Source organism: Rhinatrema bivittatum, chromosome 1, assembly GCF_901001135.1.
Source record: "Rhinatrema bivittatum chromosome 1, aRhiBiv1.1, whole genome shotgun sequence".
Classification (NCBI taxonomy): domain Eukaryota; kingdom Metazoa; phylum Chordata; class Amphibia; order Gymnophiona; family Rhinatrematidae; genus Rhinatrema; species Rhinatrema bivittatum.
The window spans coordinates 340,809,413-340,836,934 of record NC_042615.1 but is presented as its reverse complement, the minus strand read 5'-3'; the positions used below and the strand labels follow the sequence as shown (position 1 = coordinate 340,836,934).

Genomic DNA, 27,522 nt, shown 5'->3' with positions numbered 1-27,522 from the left:
CAGGTTCTCTTAACTTTGCCATAAAACAATCAGATACGTATGGTTTGAGTGTTAACTGCTATGTTTTCTATATCTAGTATTTAGTAATTAATGCTACTATGAAGAAAGTGAATCTTTGTGTCCCAATTCTGTCTTGCAGGTGCGGCAGGACAAAATCAACCCTCTAATTGCAGGTAAGGAGATGACAAGTGTTTTGTATTGTTTCCTTTCTATGTTGTTTAACTTTGTATGTTTGCTTTACCCTTCTTTTCTTTCTTTGTCTCTTTCCAGTGAACTCTCCAGTTCCTGTGAATTGTGAGGCTTTTGTACTGTTTGCTCTGCACTTATGTCTCTGGTACAATTACTTGTGACAGCTACTGCAGTGATTCTGTACTCTTCCTTTATGATGTGAAAAAAATGTTTCAGTCTAGAACTCTAGATAGACATTTTGGCAAGTATACACTTAGATGATTTTATTTAGGATGAATTTTCGTACCCTCTGCTGCTGATAGGGGGTGTGGCTTGCTGCAGCGCTGCTTGTGCCAGAGGGTCCAGATGTCGCTCCCCAACTATGATCCTCGTGCTGTATTGGGTACGTTGTCTCTGGAGCAGTCAGAAACCTATCTATACTCTTTAAATACAAAAATAGTGTGCCCCTTCACTATACTAACCGCGTTTGCCTTTTGGAGTATAATAGGAGTGCATCCTCAGTGTTTACTCATGGAAACTATTAGGAACTGGGTTAGCAGATTCTGGAAAACAAAAGATCATTAAATATCCTTATTATAGCTAGCACAGAGAAACTAAATTCAGATGCTCGCTTGTGTATAGGATTATTTTCATACTTTCTTTCACTCACCTCACACTATTACCACAGTGCACTGTTAAAGATTCAGATGCTCATCAATATGAGGTCATCCCCAGTGAATGTATATTTATATACATAATCTGAGAAGGTGCCACCAAATATTTTCCTATTGGAGATGTTACAAGTATTAAAGCACAGTACTTCGATGTACTCTGCCTATATTCTCACCCTGCTGCAAAATAAAGGACTCACAGTGGCAGACTGTGTCCACCTAAGATAAATAACAAAATGGTTCCTCTCACTTTAGAAGCAGCCCTGCTGTTTGTCACCCCTTTCTTTTCTTTTAACTTTCTCAGTGGGTTCTGCTATAAACTTTGCTATAAGCAAGCTTACAGTTTCATGTATCCAGTCTGTCTTTCACTACAGCACCCCACTACAGTAAACTAGACCTTCTCTTATGACAGACTCTGGTTTTCCTAGATCAGTTCAATTGGAGAGAACACACTTTTTAGAAGATATGTGTATTTTCCTCTATTATGAAAGCTATAATCCTCTCCTTGTTAGAGAAAGTCAAGATCACTTACTATTATATATTTCTTCAAAGCAAGCCATAACAGTAGCATATACAGCCATATGTAGGTATAATGATTGAAAAATCACTCACTTTCTCCACTTTATATTTGCCAAATTTCCAGCCAACTCTTCTAATGCTATCAATGGTTGCTGAAAATTCATCACAATACAGCCAGGTTAATTTAATATTAACGATTAAATTGCCTACTCTGAACCTTACCTGGAATTTACCTTATTTTTAAAGCAAATGTCACACTAGCACAGTCACACATACTTCGAACAACCATACTAGAGATGTGTGTCTTACTCTCTGTGCTCCACTGTGGTGTATTTCTGGGATTTCAGAGCAGTCTCTGAAGAGAACTGACAGGTGCCTTCTGCTCTCTCACTTAATCAAACCCAGACTAACTGAAATCTCCAACTGATACCCAGGAAGATCAGTGCTCCTGTGCTGAACTCAGTAAAAAAAAATAGTTCTAAAAGGCATTTAGGACCAGTTTTAATATACCTTTGACCTATGGGCAACCCCCATCTTTGCATGAAGTTGTAGAAAAGAAAATGTGGGAATTTTGAAACATAGCTTGAGGCTGAGATGGAATCTGATTTTCTTTATCAGTGAGAAACTTAAATGTATCAGTTCAAAAGCCCCTTCACATAATTTCCCTCCAACACTGGCTCACAAAATAGTGTCACCAGCTTGTTTGCATAGACACAGACCTTTTCGTCAAGATTCCAGTAACAAAATGGAGTTTGATTTTTTCTCTTTCACTGAGAAAATTTGTTTGGGGACCTGAAGATCCATATTGGCCAGGTCAGAGATGCCTAACTCAATAATTCCTGTATTTTTGGAGAAGTTTTGTGAAGTTTCAGAGGTGATAAGAGGCTATGTTCTGAGATGAGTTTTGTGAAGTTTCAGAGGCTATGCTCTGAGATGAGCAAAGCCTCTGAAACTTCACAAAACCTCTCCAAAAATACAGAAAGTATTGTTAGGCATCTCTGACCTGGCCAATATGGATCTTCAGGTCCACCTTAGGCACTCTGGGTTATTTTTGACACATTTCGAGACCACTTTTGGCTGCCAGGAGAAGCCCCTTCAACTTGGCCCCATTTCTTATTTTGTCACAATTTTAACTTTAAAAAGAGCTCTGGTACCCCCCTCCCCCAAAATCAATTTTAGCAAAATTTAATCGAGGCTATAAATCCAAGGCGGGAACTCAGGCAGGCTTCCCCACCTAGAAAGACAAAGATCACACGATGAACTAAAGACTGATAACAGATGGAGATGAGGACCATTGGAACAAGGAACACAGGAGACCAGGAACTGAAGAAACGAAGACCAGGAAATTAAGAAATGAAGACCAAGAACACAGGGACTGATGTTGAAGCAACTTGCTCTACTTGACAGTAGTGGACCTATTGCCATGGCAAGGAGAAGCTGCAGCAGTGGCCTTTTATAGGCCTTTGCCTGTGAGGTCATCATTGGGCATCACTGGCCTTTTTCTGCTGCAGGCCCTTTAAAGGTAGCAAGACTGGGCACACACGCATCTTAGGAGAGCCTGGGGGGGGGGAGCATCGTTGTCGTGTCTGGAGCAGGCAGAACATGGCAGATTGCCATGAGTCCATTCAGGGGCTTTCCCTGACATCAGGGCTTGTTCCACTGGGCTCGGAGCTGGCGGTAAGTGCGGCAGTCAGCAGCCCACCCTGAGGACCACCAAATTTAACAGTAACATATGCTACTATACTACTATGTTACTATCCATCACGTAGAAGAGATTGCAGGCCAGCACGGAGTCAGGGCAAGCAGCAGTTGAGACATAATTGAGGCATAATTACCTTACCTTCCTCTCTCCCCCTCCACCCTCCTGGGAAGGAGGAAAAAGAGAGAAAATGGAAGTAGGGAGAACCAGATGAAATGCTGGTGTGCATGTGGTGAGGGAGTCAGAAATGAGGCCTATGTTTGCTGTGAATTTTGAATTTTTATGACCCCCCCCCCCCCCCAGGAGTATACAAAACATTTAAAACTCTTGAAAGGGGTACAATTGTCATGAATGTTTGAGAACCACCGCCCTACTCTGTACACTCTACTACATCAAGACCCTCCTATTGGAAATGCAGATTGGAAAACAGAACAAATTGGACTATTCTAGATACTCACACAGAAACAGTCTAGCAGAATACCTCACCTCGGTTCCACATGCAAAAAACCCACAGACAGACCCCATCAAATAGAGAATGAGTGACCACAAATTAGAAATAGAAACATGGATAAATTGCCTGGAAACCCCAAGAAGCCAGACTCTGCCTGCAGTGCAACACCAGAGAAATAAAAACAGAAATGCATTCCTCTTATGTACCATATAGAAATATTCAGAGAGGCACATTTCTCAAAATAACAGAGAAAATCAAATTCTTCTCACTTCCCATTCTCTACTGCAGAAACAGCAGCTCATCCTCTGAGCCCCATCATGTCCCCTGCAGTCTCTCTCTCAACCCCTCAGCACCCTAGCATTCTCGATCTGCCGGCTATCCCTTATCCCACCCCTCTGGAGTTCTAGCACTCTCAATCACTCTCAGCCCCCCCCCCCCCCCCCATGAGTCCCCAGAACTCTCAATCACTCTCAGCCCTTCCAGAGCCCCCAGAACTCTCACTCAGCCCCCCAGATTCCCCAGCAGTCTCACTCACTCTCAGCTGCCCCCAGAGTCCCCAGCACTCTCTCAGCTCCCCAAGAGTCCCCAGAACTCTCAATCACTCTCAGCCCCTCCAGAGTTCCCAGAATTCTCACTCAGCTCCTCCATTCCCCAGCACCCTCACTCACTCTCAGCTGCCCCCCCCAGTCCCCAGCACTCTCTCAGGTCCCCAAGAGTCCCCAGAACTCTCAATCACTCTCAGCCCCTCCAGAGTTCCCAGAATTCTCACTCAGCCCCTCCATTCCCCAGCACCCTCATTCACTCTCAGCTGCCCCCCCCCCAGTCCCCAGCACTCTCTCAGCCCCCCCAAGAGTACCCAGAACTCTCACTCAGGCTACCCAGAATCCCCAGCAGTCTCACTTGCAACCTCTTCTCTCCCTCTCCATAGGTCCCAGCAATTTCACTGTCAAATCTCCCCCACTCTGAGTCTCTCCCAAGAAATCTCACTCTGAATACCCCTCCCCCCTTCCCCATGTCCCCAGCAGTGAGCGGTCTGACCTGTTCAAGCCTCTTCAAGAGACCAATGCTCCATAGGGGCCTGGGAGATCCTTATGCTGTCCCCGCATCTTCTGTTGCCTCAGCCTTATGCTCGCATGGGCCACATGAGAGAGCCAGCATGGCCTGGAGGGAAGCTCTGCCTTCTATTCTGCAGGGTGAGGGTGCAGACTTTTGATTCAGTCGGAAATACAGTCCCGTCCCCCCCCCCCCCCCCCGCCCCATATTGTACTACTATGCTGGCATCACTGATGATGGGCCTGCAAATGCTGTGCCTGTTGGCTCCACCCCCATGCTGCTTCCTGCTGCTTGGCTCCTTGTTAGTGACCCCTGCATGCTTTATCAACTTCCATTGGCCCTGCAGCTCCACCTGGTAAAAGGAGCAGAGGGCTGCACCCGAGGCAGTGGTGATGACACTGCTAAAAAAAAACAAAAAAACCACACACACACACACAAAAAAAAAGTCAATTAATGCTGGGGTGTTAGCCACCACCAACCTGATCGAATCAACCCTGTTAGTTTCTGGGGAGTTGTAGTCTGCTGGATCCAATATGGCTAGCCCATGTCCTGCAGTATGGATAGGTTGTTCTTCCTTTATCTGCGCATTGTTTTCTTCTTATCATCTTTTTCCCTTGCCTGTGCTCTACAGAGAGTAAAGTGTGGGTTGTCTGCAATTCTGCAATCTCTCAATCCTGTTCCTACCGCTATCCTGTCCCAAGTGTGTTTAAAATCTGTCATAGCACTGCTTTTTGCTACCTCTGCTGGTAAATTATTCCAGGCACCTACCACTCTTTCAGAAGTATTTTCTCATGTTTCCTCTGAACCTGCCGCCATTCAACTTCATCTTATGACCCCCTTGTCCTTGAAATTCTTTTTTGTATGGAAATTGCCACCTTTTTGTAATTTTTTGAAGTCTGTCAAATATTGGCATGTATCTTTCATATGCCTCCTTTCATTCCCTGAATACATTTTATTAAATCTTTCTTTTTAGGTTTTATGTTGAAAGCCCTATGTCATTTTAGTTGTCCTTTCTCTGATCTACTTCCATCCTCTCAGTGTCCTTATAAAGGTACAGTTTTCAGAAATGCACACAGTACTCAAGGTGGAGTCTCAGTCTCACTAGTACCTCATTTTTCCTGCTGATACCTCTTCTTCAAGTATACTGTTAGCTTTGCTTACTGATCTGTTATTGACTGGCTATCTTCAGGCCCCCTGAGATGGTTATTTCTAGATCCCTTTCTTGTTTAACTGTATCCAGTTCTTGACCTTCTCTATGACATGTAGCTAGTGGATTTTTGCTTCCCAAATGCATAATTTTACACTTATTAGCTCATTTTCCAAATCTTTGACTATGCTTCCGGTTTCTTCAAGTCCCCTTTCGTTTTTCCACACCTTCTGGTATGTCTACCATTACAGACTTTTGTATCATCTGCAAAGAAACATATTTTCTCTCAAGTCTCTGCAAGCGCGCTTATAAAGATATTGAAAAGAACCGGGCCTAGTACTGAATCCTAGGTTATCCCACTGGTCTCTTTACCTTTACCAGAGTGGACTTCATTGACCACCCTCAGCATTCTGTTATTCAACTAGTTTTTCACCTAATTAACAAGTTTTTGTCTTACTCCCATACTGTGCAACTAAAGAGTGTAGGAGAAAGATGCAAAGGATAAAGCTCCAAAAATCTCAGTAGGTGATGGCTTATTATCTTCACAGCTCTATTTAAGCTTTGCTTCAATATAAAACTGGGTGGATGCTGAGCGTGCACTGTGCAATCTGTCCTCTTGATTCTCTTTCCTTAGACTGCAAGCATGCACCACAGGTAGAGGAGGAGGGGCAAATACTATTGGTGCCACTACTGCTCTGCCCTGGAGGAAGGCAGGATTGGTAAAGGAAAAGGACAGAGGTGAGCACCCACAGGGAAATCAAAATCAGCACCTCTGCAAAAGATGCTTTTCCCAGTGAAAGAGGAGTTCCATGTATGTGCACAAATGTGCGAATGAGAAAATGCTGAAATTCCTTGATTTGAATTCTTTTACTGTGACTTACAAGCCTGATCGTCACACAGTTTAGAAGTCTGTCCTAAACTGCTACAGAGAATATCAGGAGGGTTTGTTTTGATGTGTTTGCTTTATAGTCACCCATGCAGATGAAGCATATTCATCTGGTGCTTTCCTCTCCTTTTCCAGATATGAATGAGCAATATTATTTGGGATTGGGGTGGGGTGGGGGGTCACAGATTCAAAAAAGGAAGAATGAAAGAAGGAAGAGGTGAAAAGAGAAGTTAATATACTCTGGGTGCTGCTCGCCTTGAATATCTCTCTGCATGATTTTGCACACATCTTTTGATTTTCACATCTCTAAATCCTTCACATTCAGCACCCTTTCAGTTTGACTGTTACTCAGTCACAATATACTGTAACATGAGCAAACAGTGGGATAAGACCAGGATTGGAAAAAAATGGAGTCTATTGCAAATCCCTTTAGAAAGTGTAACCAAAATGCATTTCAAAGTAAGCAAGCGGATTAATAAAAAATTAATTTATTAAGTAAATAGATAAACAGAACTCAGCATATAAAGCGGCGCAATAACAATTGCACATGAGAACATGACAGTATGCCATACAAAAAAAAGACATTAAATATGTCTACAGATATTTAGAATATTACCATTCTGGTATCTTCAGTATAAAATATTAAATAGTTGATCTGGTATACTAACAATAATTTCAAACCCTTTCAAAACATAAAATCCACATAAATTAACAATATAAATTGAGATCATTAACAAAAGAAACCATTGAAGGTTGATTTGTCAGAGATAATAACAATAATATTTGCCAATGATAATAATAATAATAATATTTTTGAACCAATTATTAAGAGAAAAACACAACATTTTCAACTGGGTCCTGGAATAAGGAGAGAGAGAGTGACTCACCCAAGGTCACAAAGGGTCAGTGACCGGGATTAATCTCAAACTAAACACCAAGGTCTTCTCCTGAATCGCAGCCCAATACTGCAACCACTAACTCACTCCCACTCAAGAGGTGAACAAAAGCATCTTTAAGTATCAACTTTGACCACTCCTATTTGAAAGCAAACTTTTCCAGGCGTACCTTCAATCAACCTACTCAACTGTGTAACAAATCTTTTTTCAGCCCTCAATTCACATAGTCTGAGCATGTTGTGGGGAAGTTTATCACTTGGACCCATGCCACGGCACATGGTTCAACACGCTTGCTTTTCTTCAGGCTTTGGTTTCCATGCCCGTTCTTCATGTCTTCTTATATTCCTAATTCCATTTTCACATACAGATGTGGTCAGTACTGGAGTTGTTCCAACAAGATCGGTTTCTCCCTCAGAGTTTGTGGGATTGCCTGCACCAAGGATACAATGTTAATTTCCAGCCTAAAATATAAGTTTCTTGAGAGTAGCTGCTTCCAACAGTTGTGCACTCAGTACAGGTGACATTTAGTCTGCTGCAAAATTCCTTTACATTCTCTCACTATAAGAAGCTACAAGCAGATCAGATTTTAATATTTTGTTGATGCAACTGGGAGTTCAGCTTTTGTGGATAAGTAAGGGAGGGCTAAGTTGCTGTTTATTGGCCTTGATATTGTTCACTTTTTCCATTTTTAAGGTTCAGAAAAAATGGCGAGTTAATAATCACATAAAATATAAATGAAACGCAGAAGAGTAACTTTCTAGTTAAGCTATATTTTACAAAGAAAAATGATTAGTGCAAAGTTAACTATTTGCAAATTACCTTTTAATACAGAGGACTGAATAAGCACAAGTTTGCAAATAGTGAGCAGTAGCACCAATTATCAATACGAATACTTAATTTTTTTCTGGAATGATTTATCCAGTCCTGGTTTTACCCCTTTGCATGCAGGAATTTATAGTTCTGATCTCCCTAAGAAAAGTAGGACTGCAGGTGCATGCACAGTGGGATAAGACCAGGACTGATTTAAAAAAAAAAAAAAAATTTAAAGGAGATAATTGGCAACCTTAAATCATGAAGGTTTACCTTTAGAAATCTGTGGTAATATTTTCATCTAATGAAAGATCTTTTATCCACAGCAAGTAAGTTTCTTTACAGTGCCACACTAAGGTGCTTAAAGGAACCAACTCTAGGGTGGGAGGATCCTTCATGTTGCACCCCTGGCTCTGCCCTTTTAGACTACCTGCCAGGCTAATGGCTTAGGGAGGTGGATGCCGCTGTGTGGACCTACATTAAGACTCCTTTTTAAATAGCCTAATGAGCAAATGACCTAACTTGCACCAAATGTGAAGTGTCAGTCATCTGAACTACTCCTCCCTCTCCCTTCAACCCTCCTTAAAAATAGTAACTATTATTGTATGATAAGTCAGATTCGTATTGCCAAAACCAGTTTCTGTTACATGCTGTACCTGCAATAGAAATACTTTACAAGGATCCCATGTTGCATAGTTGTTTCTCTTTGCTGGCTTCTTTGACAGAAATCCTCAGGGCCAAAATTAAATCTTCTGTCCAACCAGGTATCCCCCAAATAGAGGACAGAGTAGAATCCTTCATCCCAACCTCTAATTGACTTCTTTGACCTTTACCAGCATGCAAACAATTCTTCTACGTGGGGATATGTTCTAAATTGAAAATGGAGCCTTTTGGAAACGGGAGCCCTATTTCACCAGGTAATTCTGAATTGTGCATGAAGCAATTCAGAATGGCAATCCTGACTGCATCTTTTTTGGTGTATTCTGCTAATTCTTAGAGTTTTGTATTTCTTTAAAAAAAAACAAAGAGGCCGCTGAGAGGAAACGTTTAGGACACGTTATCCCTAAGCCAGATGCCTATCTTTATAACAATAGTAAAGATTTACTGGTAGTTAAAACCAAAGTTGTTTTAAGATGGGAACTTTGCTATATTTAGAAGCTAATTTCTGACAGGCCAGTAACGAAAGCGCCATGTACCTGTTTAGAATATGGTTCACAATTTTCTTCACCCATTTCTCCTCAGGATTCAGGCAAGCCAGAAAGCCATCCTTGAGAGTGGCACTAAAAAAAAAAAAAAGCAGTTTATTGAAGTACATCAGCCTTCGAAAGCAACAGAGGTGGTTATTAATTCTAGAATAAGAACATTAGGCTTGCCATACTGGGTCAGACCAAGGGTCCATCAAGCCCAGTATCCTGTGTCCAACAGTGGCCAAGCCAGGTCACAAGTACCTGGCAGGATCCCAAGGGGTAGAGAGATCCCAAGCTGCTTATCCCAAGAATAAGCAGTGGATTTAACTCTCTTGGAAGAATATAACCCTCTTGGAAATGCCTGAAAGGCGAAATATTCAGTTAAATAAATAAGGTTAATAAACTACTCAAAGAGACTCCCTTCAGATACTTACATGACTTCCACATTAGGGCAATGGGGTCCCTCTGGGCTGAGTTTCACCGTAAGAATCTTTTTGACAGGGATGAATTCTGATACTGTATTTATACACTGACAGCGCAGCTCTGTCCTCAAACTAGCACCTAGAGATAAGAAACAGAAATTAGATATGGTAGGCCTATCTCCTTATAAAGTATAGCTAATATATAGCAAGCACAGTGGAGAGTAGTGACAGAGAAAGCAAGGGCAGAGCTGGATTTGAGGCGTAAAGGATTCGCCTATCTTGGGTGGGTTCACACTGGTGGAGTGCGGTGGAGAAGCTTTCTAACTGTGAGCAAACGGCGTGGGGACAAAATAATAATAATTTCCCCCACAGAAACAAGCATTAGGAGAAATCCGTTTCTAAACTTGTCTCAGTTTCTTCACATTCTAATAAAAAAAAAAAAGAAGAAGTGAAACTCAGCGGGGTAAGAGTCCACTGCTAGTGAACGTTTGGATAAGTGAGACCTAACTCCGCGTTACTTTCCCACCCTGGTGATCGCGGTCCAGTATGCACACGGGGACTACTGAGCAGCTCGCCACCAACGCCTCCCCTCACTCATCTCCTAGCTCCCGCGGCCAGTAGGTGGCGTGAATTGAGTTCACGACAGGCGCGGAGGGCCGCAGAGATTTCTGCAAGGCTGCACGGGTTGATCGCGTCTGCAACGGTGCAGAGGGGCAAAAGTCTCCAAGGCAAAGAGAAGGGAGAAGGGGGGGGGGGGGAGGGGCTGCGCCGTGTTTCTTACCCTGGAAGGGAGCTGCACGGACCGCGGGCAGGAGCAGCAGGAGCAGGAGGGGGAGGCTCATCATCAGGCTCTTCATGCTGGGGCTGGAGCTGGGTTAGTGGCTGCTCTGGTGGGAGTCTCTGGGTCGGATGCTCCGAGTTGTGCCTCTCCCGGGCTCCGATGGCTGCTTTTATGCTGGGTGTCGGGATTACCTGGAAGGGGTGGGAGAAAGGAAGACGCCCTGCTCATGCCGGGAATTTCCGCAGTGAAATGAAGAAGGAAAAGAGGATGAGTCACTACCGCCTCGAGCTCCCAGCTCTGCCCCCCCCATGGTAGATAAGGCCGAGTGGAAGGTTCAGAAGTGCAATACGGATGTCGAATTTCATTCTGCGGTTGGGAAGAGAAATAAGCCAGCCCTAGCATCTGCTGCTTCCTCCTGAGTTCAGTGCATGTGAGCTGTTAGCGCAGGGCTCACGTGCGTTACTTGTTAAAGCCGCACTCATGTTTAGAGCCAAGAAGCGGGATCCATCCGGGCAGAGACAGCGCTACAAAATGCTCATCTGTACTCGAACCCAGCTGGAAGGGGAAACCCCAGGCAGGCTGGCGAGTTTTATGGTAGCACAGCAAGAGCTCCTTTAGGTGGGGTTCTAACCCCTAAACCCGCTAAAATGAGGAAGGGCAGATGATTTACTTGCAAAATGTTGCTTTCTTTGAAAAAAAAAAAAAGGCATATTGGCTTTAGTGTGTTTTCAAAATTATCTGAATATTTTAAAAAGTGGATTTTTTGGTTTACTTATTTAATTTCAAAATTAAGGTAATCCTAAGTACATTATTATATACAACTTTAAATTCAAAATGCAACGTAGCTTCAGTTTGTTGTTGGGTTTTTTTTTCCCTTTAAGTTTAATGAGACTTATTACTTCCATTTCTCAGAATTGGAATTATTGGGTGTTGCTAAATTACCCCACCTCCAAAATGCATCCAGTCATCTTCCGATTATATCTACACTTCTTGGGGATTTTACCTTTCTTTGATCGACTAAAAATTGTAAAGTTCCAGATAGACATGTTCCTCTGCTCTTGCAGTTTGCACTCTGTCATAGCCTTAATGTGCCACGGTTTATTCTTTTAGTAAAAGCAGCAATAAAATATCTGTACCTCACTAACAGGCTGATACAGTAGCCGGCATTTGGATGCGCGTTTTCGACGCGCTAGCTTTACCCCTTATTCAGTAAGGGGTAATAGCGCTTCCAAAACGCGCGTCCAAACCCCCGAACCTAATAGCGCCCGCAACATGCATCACCCGCAACATGCAAATGCATGTTGCGGGCGCTATTAGGTATTCCCGCGCGATTCAGTAAGTAAAATGTGCAGCCAAGCCGCACATTTTACTTTCAGAAATTAGCGCCTACCCAAAGGTAGGCGCTAATTTCTCCAGGCACCGGGAAAGTGCACAGAAAAACAGTAAAAACCGCTTTTCTGTGCACTTTCCCGGTGCCCTCCGACTTAATATCATGGTGATATTAAGTTGGAGGTCCCGAAAGTTTAAAAAAGTAAAAAAAAAAAAAAATTGAAATAGGCCCGCGGCTCGCGGGTTGAAAACCGGACGCTCAATTTTGCCGGCGTCCAGTTTCCAAACCCGTGGCTGTCAGCGGGCTCGAGAACCGACGCCGGCAAAATTGAGCATCGGCTGTCAAACCCGCTGACAGCCGTCACTCCTGTCTGAAAAGAGGAGCTAGGGACACGCTAGTGTCCCTAGTGCTTCTTTTTACCGCCGGGCCTAATTTAAATAAATTTATTTACTGTATTGTGTGCATAGGAAAGTGGCCTGTGCGTGCGTCGGGAGAGCCTGCCCGCTCCCGCGATTTTTACTGTATCGGCCCGTAAGCATCTTGCCATTGCGCGCATCATCAAAGCTCATATTTAGCCTACAGACCTTGAATGGTATCGAAATTTAGCAATGGGTAAGAAAATGAAGCAGAGGAGAACAATTGCTGCGGGCCGGGAAGAGGGAATTTAGAACAGCTGCAATGCTGGAATGAACCGGGCTTCGAGTAAACGCTGGGCAGCCGTCCAAAGCATCTTCTCCCTTCAGCTTCTCGGGGGGGTCGCTCATCAGTGCTTTGAAAGCTGCATCAGTTAAGCTGTGAATTGGTTGCGTTTTGCAAGAAGGGATTCATGGCTCCGGCTGCACCTGGTGCACCTTTCTGATTCATCTTTGCAAGAAGAAAGCTCCGGGCTCTATCAAGCTACAGTACTGCTGTTACTGAAATGCACTATCTCAAGTTTCTACCAGTGCTCAGTTTCCATTGGCTGCAAAGACAAAACTATGAGAAAGACATTATAGACATATTAATAACTGCTTGTCTCGGATTTATCAATCAGTCCATTGCCCACCCTCAAGATATCCAGCTATCTACTTATCTGGCTAAGTGGTGTCTGCTGAAAATAGCCAGATATTCAGTGGCTGACACTTCGCCAGATAAGTCCCTATTTATCCAGCTAAGTAGTGCTAAATTTTGACTTTCCTTTGATTAAATCATAGAAAGATAGAACTTAGCAGCAGATAAGGACTGTAAAACCTTTCTGCCGAATTTGCTTTCTGTTGCAATACCATAAGCATCACTTGATCTCTGTCTTACTAGCCACTTCTTAATTGCAACTGGGACCCCTTGTGTTTATCTCATGCCATCTTGAATGCTACTCCTATATTTGCCTCCAACTACATCCACTGGGAGTTTCTTCCATGAATCAATGACCCTTTCTGTGAAGAAATATTTCCTAATTTTACTCCTCAGTCTACTGGCTTTCAACTGAAAAAATGCTTGCCTTTTTCTGCATTATTGAAGTATTTTAATGTTACATTCAAATCTGCTTTCTCTTTCCTCTCCTCCACAGTATACACATTTAGGTAATTGAGTTTCATTTTATAGGGCATTTGTTGTAGACTGCACCATTTTGGTTGCCTTTATCTAGAATGTCTATTCCTTGCTGGAAGAAAGAAAGGAAGGGGGAGATATGATACATACTTTCAAATATCAAAGAGGTTTCAGAAAGGTACCAGAAGGTCATATTTTCCATAGAATGAGAAACCTCCCTACCATAGGGAAGTTCAAAAGGAATGTGAAAAGCATCGAAAAAGTGATAGTTACCTGCAACAGCTGTCCAGTGAATGGGAAAAAAAAAGCCAAAACAGTGGCAGAATTCAAGTATGTTTGAGACAGATACAAAGGGACCTTAGCGGTAGGCGAGGGAGGGAGAAGACCACAGATCAGTTAAGATATGTTGTCACACAGGACAAAGGCACAAATGGGCAGACTGCGTAAGAGTTCCTTTCTGCTGATGTCTTTTGTATTTCTCTTTTTCTATCTGGTAGATTAAAGTCTCCCACCATCAACACCACACCCTTTCATTGCAGTCTTATATGTGCGCCTTTGACTAAATCCCTATCCTGCTCTTCTGTCTGTGTTGCAAGCCAGTAGATTACACCGGTGTAAATGGAGGTGCCACCTTCCCTTGGTAGTGATCCATGGACTGTAGCTCCTTTCAGAAACTGACACCACAAATCCCACTCATAGCTGTTAGTGTTTGTTGCACAGTATCTGAGATTCCCACCCTAGGAGCCTGAAATCCTTCCTCTATAACAACCACATCTCAGACCATTAAGCAAGAGCCAGTGCTGGGAGCTGAATCCAGATCTTCGGCACAGCCATACCCGGCGCTGCCTCTGGGCTATCAAGTCAGTCAGAGTTACCGATTTAGATTTCTTTAAAAAACCCTCAATAAATAACTCTATAGCAAAACAATTAATATAGTTAAAAGTGTTCAGATAATGAGCAGCAGGGTGACTTCTGTGCTTTGGGTAGTGTGCGGTATGTTCACAAGTGCAGAACTGCAAAACCATTTAATTCAATTGATGTATGTGTTTTCTGCCACAGTCATATGTTTAGCAATCCGTTTTTCTTATATATATTTTTCAAATAAAGGACTGGTAGGGTAAAAAATTGCATTTGTTGTTTAAATGACACAAAACCAAGCACATCATGGACTTCACAACGCCTTAGTTTTAAAACTTCTGTAAAACATTGTTGAAGCCCTTTAAAAAGTTGCCGTCTTAAATAAATAAATAAAAAACATCACAAGGAAAATTACAGGTTTCTTAACTGTCTACAGGAAGACGCGTTAACTTTCTTGTTGCAATTCCCTTGTTTCTCAACTTTCCTCTTAGATTCTCCATTGTATTCCGTGAAATAAATGCACTTAATACTGGACACATGGTAGCATACCCAGGAATGGTTTGAATTAGCAGGTTCCTTGTCTTCAATAGCTCTCTGCATTGTTAGAGCACACTGCTTTCAGCCTCTAGAGGGAGAAATAGTCCAGCAAAAGAGAGGCTGCAAACACAGATCTATCTATGATGGCAGAAAATGACCAAAGGCCCGTCTAATCTGTCCGAATTCCTTCCCTAAATCTCTCTTGCTCTCCAGATTGACCTTCACTTCCTCACAGCTAAGGATCCTCTGTGCTTATCCCATGCCAGCATGAATTCTTCTACTATTTTTGTTTATGGTTGTAATGTAAACCGGAGTGATAATTAACTCTGTTAATCAAACTTCGGTATAGAAAAGTTATAAATAAATAAATAATTTTGCCTCCACCCCTTCAATGAGAGGCTGTTCCTTGCACCCACCAATCTTTCAGGTCGATACAGTAACCTTCAGTTAAAGATTCCCGGTCTGTAACGTGCTGGGAGCGCACAATACAGACGAGTAAGGCGATCCAGCAATACAGTCTCCAGTTTCACGCGTCCTTAGCGCTTCCTAAAATAAACACCTAACCCTTTCCGCACCCAGCATGTAAATGAACGAAAAAGCTGTATAATGAAGGAATTAGCTATTCCCCTGCGATACTGTAACGGGCGCTGATATTATCTCCTCCGTAACCCGCTGTTCTGCCGCGGCCTTAACCTGCTAGTTTACCGCCTCCCCCTAGTAGGAGTTAGTGTAGTGTAGTGTAAAAAAACATTGCTTACCCGCCTGGTCCCCAGTCCAGCCGTCCGGTGTAGCCCCAGTCCGGTCTCCTGCAGCCCCGTCCGGTCCCCTCCTCCCGAAGCAAAAAAAAACAAAAAACGAAAAAGTAGCAAGGCTCGGGCCTGCTACGGGGGGGGGGGCAGCGGCAGCGGGGGGGCAGCAGGATCCGGGGGCAGCATAAAAAAATAAAACAATTTTTCTAAATACCTGTCGGAGGGCCGTGGGTCCAGGCGGCGGCGAGAAGCAAAAAAAAAGCGGCATCCGGGATCCGGGGGCAGCAGTGGGGGGGCAGCAGGATCCGGGAGCGGCGGGTAGGTAGCAGCGGCAGCAGGGGGGGAGCGGCATCCGGGATCCGGGGGGGGCAGCGGCAGCGGGGGGGCAGCGGGATCCGGGGGGAGCAGCGGCATCCGGGGGGGCAGCGGGATCCGGGGGGAGCAGCAGCATCCGGGAGCGGGGGGGCAGCGGGATCCGGCGTGTTCAATCGGGCGAGCGGGTAGGTGGCAAGAAAAAGATGGCCGCCTGCACGGGGAAAGCGTGCAATTGGCCGCCAAACGTCGTGACGTCACGTCTTCAGCAGCCAATTGCACGCTTTCCCCGTGCAGGCGGCCATCTACCCGCTCGCCCGATCGAACACGCCAGATCCCGCTGCCCCCCCCGCTGCCGCTGCTCCCCCCGGATCCCGCTGCCCCCCCCCGCTGCCGCTGCTCCCCCCGGATCCCGGATGCCGCTCCCCCCCTGCTGCCGCTGCTACCTACCCACCGCTCCCAGATCCTGCTGCCCCCCCGCTGCTGCCCCCGGATCCCGGATGCCGCTTTTTTTTGCTTCTCGCCGCCGCCTGGACCCACGGCCCTCCGACAGGTATTTAAAAAATTTTTTTTATTTTTTAATATTTTTTTTAATATTTTTTATATAACACACAGGTTTTTGGGTTTTTACACTTTTTACACTTCCTGGTGCCTGTCATTTCAAATGTCATTTGAAATGACAGGTACCAGCGCACCCAGGTTACTGTATAGGCGCTGTATTAAGCGCCTATACAGTAAAATGGGTTGCGCGGGCATAACCCTTCCCTAACGCCTCACAGCCGCGGCATGCATTTGCATGCGATTAGAAGACTGTATCAGGCGCTAGGTCTAGAGAACTGTGGGTGCGGGGAGGAAGGATGCGCCTGACACTGCCGCACTGTTTTTACCGCGGCCTTACTGTATCGACCCGTTTGTTAGGAAATGTTTCATTTTGTTACTCCTGAGCCTACCTGCTTTGAGCCTCAGTGCATGACCTCTTAAAAGACTGACCAGTACTGATTTATTTTTACCTTTTCTTCACATTTCCAAACACATTTACTACCCAGGAAGATTTGCCCTGTTCAAGCCACTGCTGTCTATCTGGCTGCAGAGGTGGTGATGATAACTATCTCGGCACTGCAGTGTCAGACATGGAATAGCAAATACTAGGAATAGCAATATCCTAAGCAAGCAGCTAAATATTTCCCATCAGAAGTTGCTTTAATCAAATGTAACTCTACAGATCATTAGTGAGACTATGAGAATTATTTTTATTTTAAAATATAAAGTGGTAATTTGTTAGTGCATTTTATGGAAAGAAAACATGCTTATGTTATTGGTATGTCTGTTCAATTGTCCTTCTGTCTGTGACACAGGTAGGGGCTTTCTGGTGCCGAGGGCTTGTGGACAGTGAGCAGGCAGAAAGGCCTACGATATGAGTGCGATGCCTGAGTTCTGCAGAGCCAAACCTGCTCTTTGCAACTTAACTCACTGCAGCAAAGGCCAACCCCAGCTTGGACCTCCCCTCCCAGTCCTCCCCCAACCCTGGCTGGCAAGAGGATCAGCACTAGGGATGTGAATCGTTTTTCAACGATTAAAATTATCGTCCGATAATGTTTATATCGTCTTAAATCGTTATAGAACACGATACAATAGAAATTCTAACGATTTATCGTTAAAAATCGTTAAATCGTGTTAGTGCGCACTAACTCGATTTAGTGCGCACTAACTGAAAATGATACAAATAAACACTTTCCAGGTCACTGAAGGTCAGTTAGGAATGAATATGTGTTCCTATTGGCTGGCTGCCCTCTTATCTATTGATGTTACCAAGGTTACCACTGAGGTGATGGTTGGGGGGATGGGAAATGGAACTGGAAACTAACGAACACTAACAGAAAATGAAACAAAGTGTTCACACTTCCCAGGTCAGTAAAGGTCACTTAGGAATGAATATGTATGTATGTATTCCTATTGGCTGGCTGTGCTCTTATCTATTGATGTTACCAATATGGTTGGGGGGATGTGAAATGGAAACAGTTGGAAGCTTGACAAAAAAAGTAATGTAATGATCAGCACTCACGTGACTAGAACTTGTTTGTTTATTATTTTTGTTAGCAGGCACCTGAAATGCTAGTGCATGTTGAATTTGCCAATCACTGTGCATTTTAGAAAGGTGGTCCTGGCTGGAACTGTACACAGTTCAAATATATGTAATTGATTGTTGGTAAGTGTATTTTTTAAGTAGCCACACTGGCACCAGTATGTTTACTTTTCCTCCTACTTAACTCACTAGCTCAGCTTTGTAAGAAGGGCTTCTCTGCTTGTGTGTTGTTTTTGTTTGGTGTGAGGAGAGCAGAAACATCAGATCTTTATTCAATCTACTACAGTCATCTCTTACAGTGCCCTATCCCTATTAATACCAGGAGTGTTGTGATCTTCCTGCACACAGTGCCCTAACCCTGATACCAGTCTGAGACAGCTCCCTCCCTGCATTACTAGTGAGAGGCTGGCTTCACAGACAGGGGGGAGCTGCCTGACCCTCACTCCTGACTTCCCCCATGTCCCAGCTAGTGAATGGTGTGTGGGTGAGGGGGGGGGGGGTGGATGGTGAAGTCTGAGACAGCTCCCTCCCTGCATTACTAGTGAGAGGCTGGCTTCACAGACAGGGGGGAGCTGCCTGACCCTCACTCCTGACTTCCCCCATGTCCCAGCTAGTGAATGGTGTGTGGGTGAGGGGGGGGGGGGGGAGGATGGTGAAGTCTGAGACAGCTCCCTCCCTGCATTACTAGTGAGAGGCTGGCTTCACAGACAGGGGGGAGCTGCCTGACCCTCACTCCTGACTTCCCCCATGTCCCAGCTAGTGAATGGTGTGTGGGTGAGGGGGGGGGGGGGGGAGGATGGTGAAGTCTGAGACAGCTCCCTCCCTGCATTACTAGTGAGAGGCTGGCTTGACAGACAGGGGGGAGCTGCCTGACCCTCACTCCTGACTTCCCCCATGTCCCAGCTAGTGAATGGTGTGTGGGTGAGGGGGGGGGGGTGGATGGTGAAGTCTGAGACAGCTCCCTCCCTGCATTACTAGTGAGAGGCTGGCTTCACAGACAGGGGGGAGCTGCCTGACCCTCACTCCTGACTTCCCCCATGTCCCAGCTAGTGAATGGTGTGTGGGTAAGGGGGGGGGGGGAGGATGGTGAAGTCTGAGACAGCTCCCTCCCTGCATTACTAGTGAGAGGCTGGCTTCACAGACAGGGGGGAGCTGCCTGACCCTCACTCCTCCGGGGTATTGTGATCTTCCTGCACACAGTGCCCTATCCCTGATACCAGGGGTGTTGTGATCTTCCTGCATGCAGTGCCCTATCCCTATTAATACCAGGAGTGTTGTGATCTTCCTGCATGCAGTGCCCTATCCCTATTAATACCAGGAGTGTTGTGATCTTCCTGCACGCAGTGCCCTATCCCTGATATTGGGATGTGTGCAAGAAGATCACAACACCCCCGGTATCAGGAATAGGGCACTGTGTGCAGGAAGATCACAACACCCCCAGTATCAGGAATAGGGCACTGTGTGCAGGAAGATCACAACACCCCTGGTATTAGGGATAGGGCACTGTGTGCAGGAAGATCACAACACTCCTGGTATTAATAGGGATAGGGCACTGTGTGCAGGAAGATCACAATACCCCTGGTATCAGGGTTAGGGCACAAGTTCTAGTCACATTGACTGATCACATTACTTGTTTTGTCAAGCTACCAACTGTTTCCATTTCCCATCCCCCATATACTGTCAGTAGGAAACTTGGTAACATGAATAAATAAGAGGGCAGCCAATAGGAATACATATTCATTCCTAAACTGACCTTAACTGACCTGAAAAGTGTCAAATTGTATCATTTTCAGTTAGTGCACACTAACTCCCAGTTAGTGCGCACTAACTCCCGTTAGTGCGCACTAACTCGAGTTAGTGCGCACTAATCGGAAAAAACGATTTTTAACGATTTTTTAACTAAAAAATCGTGCCTAAGACGATTTTCTTGCCCTGCCACACGATTTCTATCGTTAAGACAATATGGAAAACAATTCACATCCCTAATCAGCACTTAATCTCAGGTAATTTTGGCATTTACAGCCAAGTGAAACAAATGTGCCCTCACCTTGAACACAACACCATACATTGGGAGACTGTAATTTTTTTTCATTTAAAGCATAATCATATTATTATTCATAATACATAAGTAGATATATAAGAGTAACACTTTAGGAACCAAGAAAATAGTGATTGCTTGAACACCCCCCAGTATTGAGCAAACATTTAGTGTGACCAGGGAGAGTTTTGAAAACTTGGCTCTTCAGCATGGAGTCTTCTGTGATGAGACTCTCAGTCAGTCTTCTTGCAATCCCCCTTCTTGGGGGATTGATTCCTCCTTAAGGCTGCCACCCTTGGCCTGAAGCCTGACACAGCTTCAAAATCAGCAGAGTTCTCTCCACAGCTCAGATCACCATTAGTTCAAGGGGTAGTGGGGGGTGGGGCAGGGAACCAGAGGCTGCACCCACCCTGCCTTTCACCTCAGGCTGCTTTCTGGTGACTAACAGGCTGCTACTTGCTCTACCACTGCTCCTCTATAAACCTGGGACAGCAGCAGCTCCTGTGATCCAAGAACAGTAGCAAAAAGAGACACAGTGAGAGAGAGAGAGAGAGAGGGAGAGAGAGAGAGAAAGAGACAGCAGTTTACAAGCATCAGCAGCACTGGGAGGGAGCTCTGGCACTGCCTAGTGGATGGTGCTTATGGCAGAGGTCATATTGGCCAGTGGCCACAGAGAAGCTAAGGCTCTGCTTAATACTGCATCATCTTTCTCTGCCACATGGGGCTAGTCTTGTGGTATGATAAGTGAAATTTACGGGGATCTGCTTGGCTCATATTGTGAAACTGGCCCCGCATGGCAGAGGAAATGACATGATATTAAGAATCACTCCTCCTGCCGGCCAGGACTGGAGAAGGATTGGGAAGAGAGGCCTTGCTGTGGCTTGTTTTGGCTGTGGCAGGACCATTTGGAAGGGGTAGCAGTGTAGAGGGATTTGACCACAGACATTACCTCCCCCCCCCCCCCCCCACACACACACACACCTCCCACCTCCCACCTTTACCAATCATCTCCTGTCCCAAAGTATACAGCTGCAGAGAGAATCAACAGATGGGAGACTGAAAAACAAAACAGGAAGCTGCCATATATGTGGAGGCACATTCTTGCTTACACTAGCTTGGCTGTGCTAGTAAAAGCCTTTGACTGTTTTGTACAAACAGCATAAAGAACCAAAAATTAAGCCTAAGGGTGCATAGTTATGAAATGCCAGCTTTTAAATTGCTGCACAATTCTAGACTTGTTTGAATTTAAATTAGTTATGCTATAGACTTTTATGCAATAGTCCTAATTCATTTTGATGTTCATAGTATTTGCTGTAAGTAGTTTAATATAATTTACTAAGCACTGCTAAAGTTCTTCTGGATTAAATTTTTGGTCTATCAGGAAGCCATCCGGGTTGGGAATGGTGGATCTTCAAGGGCTTGAAACAGATCTGGTTTTCAGGGTAAACAAGATTCACAAATCAGTCTGATCTGTAAACCAAATATATGCAAGTATATTTCATGAATATTTATTGTGGAATTTATGGAAACCAATTTTTTAAAAATTCAACTGTAAGGATCTGCATTTGATTTTTGTTTTGTTTTTTTTTCATTTGTGTTTTTTATTGTACACTAAAATATTAATGCACAATAAATCAAAATAGTGCACAGTAAATCAAAATAGTGTGCAGTAAATCCATTGAGTGCACATTATTTTGATTTAGTACACACTAAATAGAAATGAAAATTAAACAAAATTGAGGAAAACAACAACAAAAAAATAATTTTCTAGCTGCACAACCCTATCTGGCTGTTTCCTCTTGCCAGGCCTGTATTTAGGCAGAGCTAACATAGGCAACTGCCTCCGATGCCAAATTCTTACAAGTATTGAAACATTATCACCGCTGCCATGCCTAAATCTGAGCCTGCCACTGCAGTGCTGCTTCTCTCCTCTTGCAGTTCCAGCTCCAGATTGCAGCAGCAATCGAAAATAAAGAAAGATCAGAGCGAGTTCTTCAGCAGCTCTCATGTACTGACAGATCCTGTGCACTGTTCACGTGTACAGGAAGAGGGCGTGGGAGGGCCACTGCAGTATTCATAAGCACGCAAAGGCTGCTGAAGGCCCCTTGATTTTTCTTCATCTTAAATTGTAGTTGCAAACTGAAGGTGAGGTGAAGGGGGAGGGGGATTTGGAAGGAAGATTGCCCCTACTACCATTGCCTATTTGCACACACTGCCTCTTGCTCCTTTGGTCTTAAGAACATAAGAAGTGCCATGCTGGGCCAGGCTATCGTCCATCAAGCCCAGCATTCTGTCTCGAACAGTAGCCAGTCTGGGTCACAAGTCTATGGATTTTTCCTTCATCAACTTGTCCAGCCCTCTTTTAACCCCGCTACGGGGTCAGTTTTAAAAGCCGCGCGCATCCATGTGCGCACACACAGACCCAGCTAGTTTATAACATGTGCGCGTCGGTAAGCACATGTTATAAAACGTGATTCCCGCGCACACATGCATGCCGTATTTTAAAGTCCGCATGTGCAGGCAGGTGACCTCCTCCGCGCGCGGGGGGGGTGGGAGGATTTTAAAAGAATCACGTGGTGACGCGATTGGGCCTTTGCCCAGGTCCTTGTCAGTCCACTACAATAAAGGAGCGGACTGGGAGGGAACTTCCCTTGCCCTAACCCTATCCTTTCTCCCTATTGCCCTCTCCTCCCTGACCCCTAAACCTACCCTAACTAGCTTTTTTTTTGTTGTTGTTGAAGAACATACCTGCCCCTATGAGCAGGAGTAAGTTCTGTGCGCCAGTCAGCTGTCTGCGTGCACTTCCCCGGGAGAGGGCCTGATGTCCGCTATCCTGGCTGGCCTCTATCCCACCCCACCCCTTTCTTCACCCCTGCCACTTCTGTGCAAATCAGGAGCTAAGCGTGTGGCCAGGCCTTTTTTAAAATGCGCTCAGCGTGCGCAAGGCTCAGCCACGTGCGTATCTCCCTGATTTTACGTGCACGGGCCTTTTAAAAATCTACTTGAAAGTTAGTTGCCTTGACCACGTCCTCTGGCAACAGATTCCATAGGCCTGATTGTGCGCCGAGTGAAAAATGACTTCCTACGATTTATTTTAAATTTGCCGGTTGCTAGTTTCATGGGGCGTCCCCTAGTTTTAGTGCTATTTGAAAGGTAAATAATTATCATTCCTTATGTAGAGAACCTTTGGTTTCCCCTGACTAAAAGGAGTGTACCATTAAGCTGGGGAGGATCTGTGCATAAAGAAGTGAGAGAGGTTTGGGTTTTGCTCCCCCATGTGGGAACAGGCAGATGGTACGTGCTAGTTGCTTATCATCCCAAAGCACCTGCCATCCTCATGGATTTTACTTTGCTTTTGTTGGAGTAGGAGCTCTCAGGCTCCAGTCTTCTAATTTTTTTCTTCCAATTTATTGGAAAAGAGTAAAGAAGTTCCCACTTGGGCTTCCCGTTGACTCATCTACCCTCCTTTAAAGATTGTTTGGACTCTTTTAAGCCAATTTTGGAGATTTCCCTGTGAGAGCCCATCCCCCCCTTGTTGCAGTGGATTGGGGGCGTCCCTGTATTTGAGGCTGGATGCGGGGTAAGGAAGATGAGCTGCTGCAGAGGAAGAATATTTTTCTATTAACCGCTTTGATCTATCTCCTCTGTTGTGAGGCATGGACGTTTTTTCTACCCTTCCTACTTCTTGCTTAATTTTCCCCCTTTTTGGGTTTCAAGTAATATTTTTGTTCACTTGGAGCTAATACACTGTAAGCTAAGGAACCTGGAGTTAGCATCCTAAACTTAGTGAAGAGAGAGTCTTTCTTTCTGAGAGACAAAGAGGAGTTTGCAATGCCAGCTAAAGAGAGGAATCCCATTAATATGCACTGTTAGGAAAAACAAAGCAGATACAAAACAAAGGTAACAAGAACTTTATTGCTATTAGGGGAAATCATTTAAGGGTTTATGAGAAGTGCCCACTCGGTGCTGCCTAAGGAATGCAGAAATGCACGACACAATATAAAGGGGTGAGAAGTGAACATCAGGTGCTGACAAAGGAGTTAAAGAATAAATAAGGAGAGTAAAGTATCCTTCAGGTGCTGCATAAGGAGTTAAAGTATTTAAAGAGGATTGCTGGAAGAGTATCAAGCCTGGAACTGAGTTCTGATTAAATATTGGGACTGCGTGCATATTTTAACCACCTCCCCTGGGAAGAGACAAGAAAATAAATTGGGGAAGTGAAGGAAGATTAAACTCACTTTAATCTGCAGAATCTGAAGGATTTAAGAAATTGGTTACAAGGAGGAATTCTCTGTAAATATAGAGCTTTCACTAGAAGTAGAGATTTTGCTAGACGTGGAGTCACAAGGTTAGTCTATCTGCTGTCTTATTATTTAATGCTGCCAATCAATCGAATGCGAGAAGTGTAAATATTATAAAATCATCTGAACAAACTATCAGTAAAGAAGTTGGAAACCACCAATCCTCTGCTGTGTGTTTATTGGATGCTGAGAGTGAATAATTATATATTCTGTGAAATAAGGACAGAAATAGGGTTTAAACTGCAAAGGAAAAGAGCTATTGTCGTCGCCACAAATTGGACCTCGTGGCTGCTGGTTAAAGCTCTCCAGTAGGGAGAATGAGTTGTATAAAGACTGAGAGGATGTGCCCCTGGATGCCAAGTAAAGGATCAGTCCTGCCCAGGCGTTGCACCTATTTACCGTTCTACACCACTCATAATTTAGTAAATTTCAATCATAGCCCCTCTCAGTCAACTCTTCTCCAAGCTAAAGAGCTCTAATCTGTTTAGCCTTTCTCCATAAGGGAGCTGTTGCGCATCCCGGCTGCGCTGGTGCCGCGACCGGGCCTGCTCACCTCGCACTTCCCTCCACGAGCTCCAGGCACTCCTCTCTCGCTGCTGAAGCCAGCTCACGGCATCCTCTGCGCCTTCCACGCTCAGCTCCGTCATCGCAGGCCTCACAGCGGAGCTCCCGTCGGGGCTCCGCGTCTTCGGCGTCCTCGGCCCCGCCCTTAGGTGCGCGCGCGGCCCACACTCCCTCCTTTAAAGGGCCCAGGGCGGGAACCTCGGGCCGGACACCTCCCGATGACATAACTTGATCACCACTTATAAGGTGAGGGCCTTCCCTCAGTTCCTCGCCTTGGCAAACGGGTCGTCAAGTATGTGAAGCTGGTTGCCGTCCTGTGTTCCTGCTTTCCTTGTTCCTGTGCCTGTTCCAGTGTTCCTGGGTTCCTTGTTACTGGTCTTGTTCCAGTGTTCCTGCTTTCCTTGTTCCTATGCCTGTTCCAGTGTTCCTGCTTTCCTTGTTACTGTGCTTGTTCCAGTGTTCCTTGTTACTGTGCTTGTTCCAGTGTTCCTTGTTACTGTGCTTGTTCCAGTGTTCCTGGGTTCCTTGTTCCTATGCCTGTTCCAGTGTTCCATAAATTCAAAATAACATCATATTTAATTCCAATAAAGAGTGGCTGTTACCGTGTAGTCTATTTTGTTGCAGAGAAAAACCTCATAAACAAATGGCGGGCTTTACTTCATTAGCCCTAATTGCCAATCATGAATATGCAGTCCAGGTAAGTCTTTGGACCGTCACTGGTTGTTATAATCATCGGTTTTTCTGCAAAGACATTTTTTTTGTATTTTTCTTATTTGCAATCTATAAATATTGTTAGAAACCAGGTTAGATTACCGGTGTCCAGGCAGTGTAATGGTACTTATCGTAGCAGGGTATAAACGGCTCGGATGTACGATTGGCACTGGCCCGACACGGCTCGTGTTTCTGATGAACTTCTTCAGGGGCCGGGGGTTGCCAAGTCTGAATTTAAAAAGAACAGAGTTTTCTTAAATAATGCCAGAATAGAACCCTATACATTGCTAGTAGTAATATACATACGATTGCACCGTCTGTCAAGGAATGACTTCTGCTACCAGGTTACAGCTTTTCGCCTGACTATTGGATCCGCCATTTCCCGACGGGCTTTAAACCTACTTACTGCTTGACGAGGAACTAATCAGAGAGTAAGGTTCGGTTGGCTGGGAGCCAATCCGGTGCTAGATGAGCGAGGACCATTCTACTGTGTCGTTGAGTCCATGTGGGGATTCAGACGCTAATGTAAATATCCACCATTGTTCGCGGTAATTCAACAAGTAACCATGATCACCACCTCGAGGATTTTTAACTACTTGTTCCAAAATTGTCCATTTTAATTGATCAAAAGTGTGTCCGAAGTTAATGCAGTGATTTACCATGGGTGCCTCTGTATTGCCGGTATTAAGGCGACTTCTATGTTCATGTAGTCGTACCTTTATTTTCCTGCTGGTACGACCAACGTATAAGAGAGGGCACGGACATTGGATAAGATATACTACCGAAGTGGAGTTGCATGTAGTTAGCGATTTTTTCTTATATCTATATCCCGTCTGGGGATGTTGCCATTCTGAACCTTCTATGGTAGTAGCGCACATGTCACATTGCCCGCACTGATTGTGACAGCCAGAGGACTGCCTGATTGCTTGGTAGTTCGAATCTGCACGCACCACATAGTCGCGGAGATTTTTACTCCGTTTGTAGGCAAATAGAGGTTGATCTGTGAAAATCAAGTGTAGTTGGAGGATATGCCAATGTTTTTTAATGCAACAAATGCATCATCTTCAACGGGGATTTGTTTACCCGTAGTCCACGGGGAATGGTCTGTTGGTGTAGATATTGAACTAATGTTGCAGAGTGTGGTTGTGACCTGATAAGTTTTTTTTGTAGCTCAGTATATTCAGTCTCTATATTCAATTTTTTATGGGCCTCGTCCTCACATAACAGTGAATGGCTCTGTACCAGGGTTGACACGTAGTCAGCTGTGTAACTGAAGGTTTCCTTGAGTTTGGCGGGATCCATCCGTGCAAAATACAGTAATACTTCACTGATACAAACAAACTGTGTGTACGTATGATGTATTCTTATGCCATAAATTCAAAATAACATCATATTTAATTCCAATAAAGAGTGGCTGTTACCGTGTAGTCTATTTTGTTGCAGAGAAAAACCTCATAAACAAATGGCGGGCTTTACTTCATTAGCCCTAATTGCCAATCATGAATATGCAGTCCAGGTAAGTCTTTGGACCGTCACTGGTTGTTATAATCATCGGTTTTTCTGCAAAGACATTTTTTTTGTATTTTTCTTATTTGCAATCTATAAATATTGTTAGAAACCAGGTTAGATTACCGGTGTCCAGGCAGTGTAATGGTACTTATCGTAGCAGGGTATAAACGGCTCGGATATGCGATTGGCACTGGCCCGACACGGCTCGTGTTTCTGATGAACTTCTTCAGGGGCCGGGGGTTGCCAAGTCTGAATTTAAAAAGAACAGAGTTTTCTTAAATAATGCCAGAATAGAACCCTATACATTGCTAGT

The 27,522-nt window shown here is 44.6% G+C and overlaps 1 protein-coding gene across 1 annotated transcript; it reads right to left on the bottom strand.

The window, feature by feature from the left end:
* Positions 1–7,072: 7,072 nt before the first annotated feature.
* LOC115090162 (growth-regulated alpha protein-like) lies at positions 7,073–10,973 on the bottom strand. The gene is made up of 4 exons (XM_029598918.1): positions 10,691–10,973; positions 9,922–10,048; positions 9,497–9,580; positions 7,073–7,920 (listed from the first exon to the last, which is right to left on the bottom strand). Exons 1-4 carry the CDS (start codon positions 10,764–10,766, stop codon positions 7,902–7,904), a joined length of 306 nt encoding a protein of 101 aa, XP_029454778.1. The 5' UTR covers positions 10,767–10,973; the 3' UTR covers positions 7,073–7,901.
* Between the last annotated feature and the right edge of the window lie 16,549 nt (positions 10,974–27,522).

Excerpts from the sequence above, each read along its gene's own strand:
- LOC115090162 (XM_029598918.1), bottom strand. The coding sequence starts at position 10,766 with ATGAAGAGCCTGATGATGAGCCTCCCCCTCCTGCTCCTGCTGCTCCTG. Across the intron at positions 10,049-10,690 it reads CCGTGCAGCTCCCTTCCAGG|GTGCTAGTTTGAGGACAGAG; the intron begins GTAAGAAACACG and ends TCTTATCTCTAG. Across the intron at positions 9,581-9,921 it reads TGCCCTAATGTGGAAGTCAT|TGCCACTCTCAAGGATGGCT; the intron begins GTAAGTATCTGA and ends TTTTTTTTTTAG.